Below are 719 nucleotides of genomic sequence, written 5' to 3'. Positions count from 1 at the left end.
TTCCAGTTGGCTCCATATCCATCAGACTGGTTTCGAAGCTCCCCACCCCAGCCCCAACCCTCGCGCTGTCGTGTCTCGTTAAAGCCACTTAATGAGTTTGTAGCTGTGAAAACCCAACGCCGGGCGCTGGTCCTGCTCTGCCTAAAACTCTCCTCAGCTCCAGGGGCAGGGAGGTGAGTTTTGAGGCCGTTCCTTCCTGGCCCCCTCCTCCACGAGCCCAAGGTTTGCTGATGCTTCCTCCTCCTCCTCCTCCTCAAGCTGGGGAAGGGGAATGGTAAAAAGAAAAAAAAAAAAAAAGGCAATTTAACAGGGAAAACGGAGCAAAAAAAGGGCAAGTGAGGCTTTGAAATTACCTTTCTCTCTTCTTCCTCCTGTCCTGCGAGAGCTGACACTGGCTTCTTCCCCCAAAAACCCCCCCCCTGAACCCCGAGTAGTTGTGTTTTTTCCTCCCCCCCCCTTTTTTTTCCTCGTTTGACGACTCCGTCTGTTGCTTGGGTGCGTGTGCGTGGCCTGGGGTGTGTGTGGGTGTGTGTTTTTCTCACGACTCTCTTTCTGTGTTTCAGATAGTTACAAACAAAAGCATACCTTGAAACCTCCCGATCGAGGTAGTCCACTCTCTGTCTGCTTTTTTTTGTTTTTTTATTTATTTCCTTCCTGCCTTTCTTCTCCTGAAACGTTAGGGTTTTGCTTTGTTGCTTTTGGTTTTTTTGTGGTTTTTT

General features: G+C 49.4%; 1 protein-coding gene across 1 annotated transcript in view; it reads left to right on the top strand.

Annotated features, from left to right (window-relative positions):
- The window catches only part of LOC106902770 (zinc finger protein ubi-d4), a 58,870-nt gene that overhangs the window by 26,987 nt on the left and 31,164 nt on the right, over positions 1 to 719 (top strand). Inside the window, exon 7 of the mRNA XM_014966559.1 lies at positions 564 to 605. Coding sequence (XP_014822045.1) covers positions 564 to 605 — 42 coding nt within the window. The remainder of the gene's footprint in view (positions 1 to 563; positions 606 to 719) is intronic.

The sequence above is a fragment of the Calidris pugnax genome, unplaced genomic scaffold (assembly GCF_001431845.1).
Source record: "Calidris pugnax isolate Ruff unplaced genomic scaffold, ASM143184v1 scaffold77, whole genome shotgun sequence".
Classification (NCBI taxonomy): Eukaryota; Metazoa; Chordata; class Aves; order Charadriiformes; family Scolopacidae; genus Calidris; species Calidris pugnax.
This window is presented reverse-complemented; position numbering and strand designations above follow the sequence as displayed.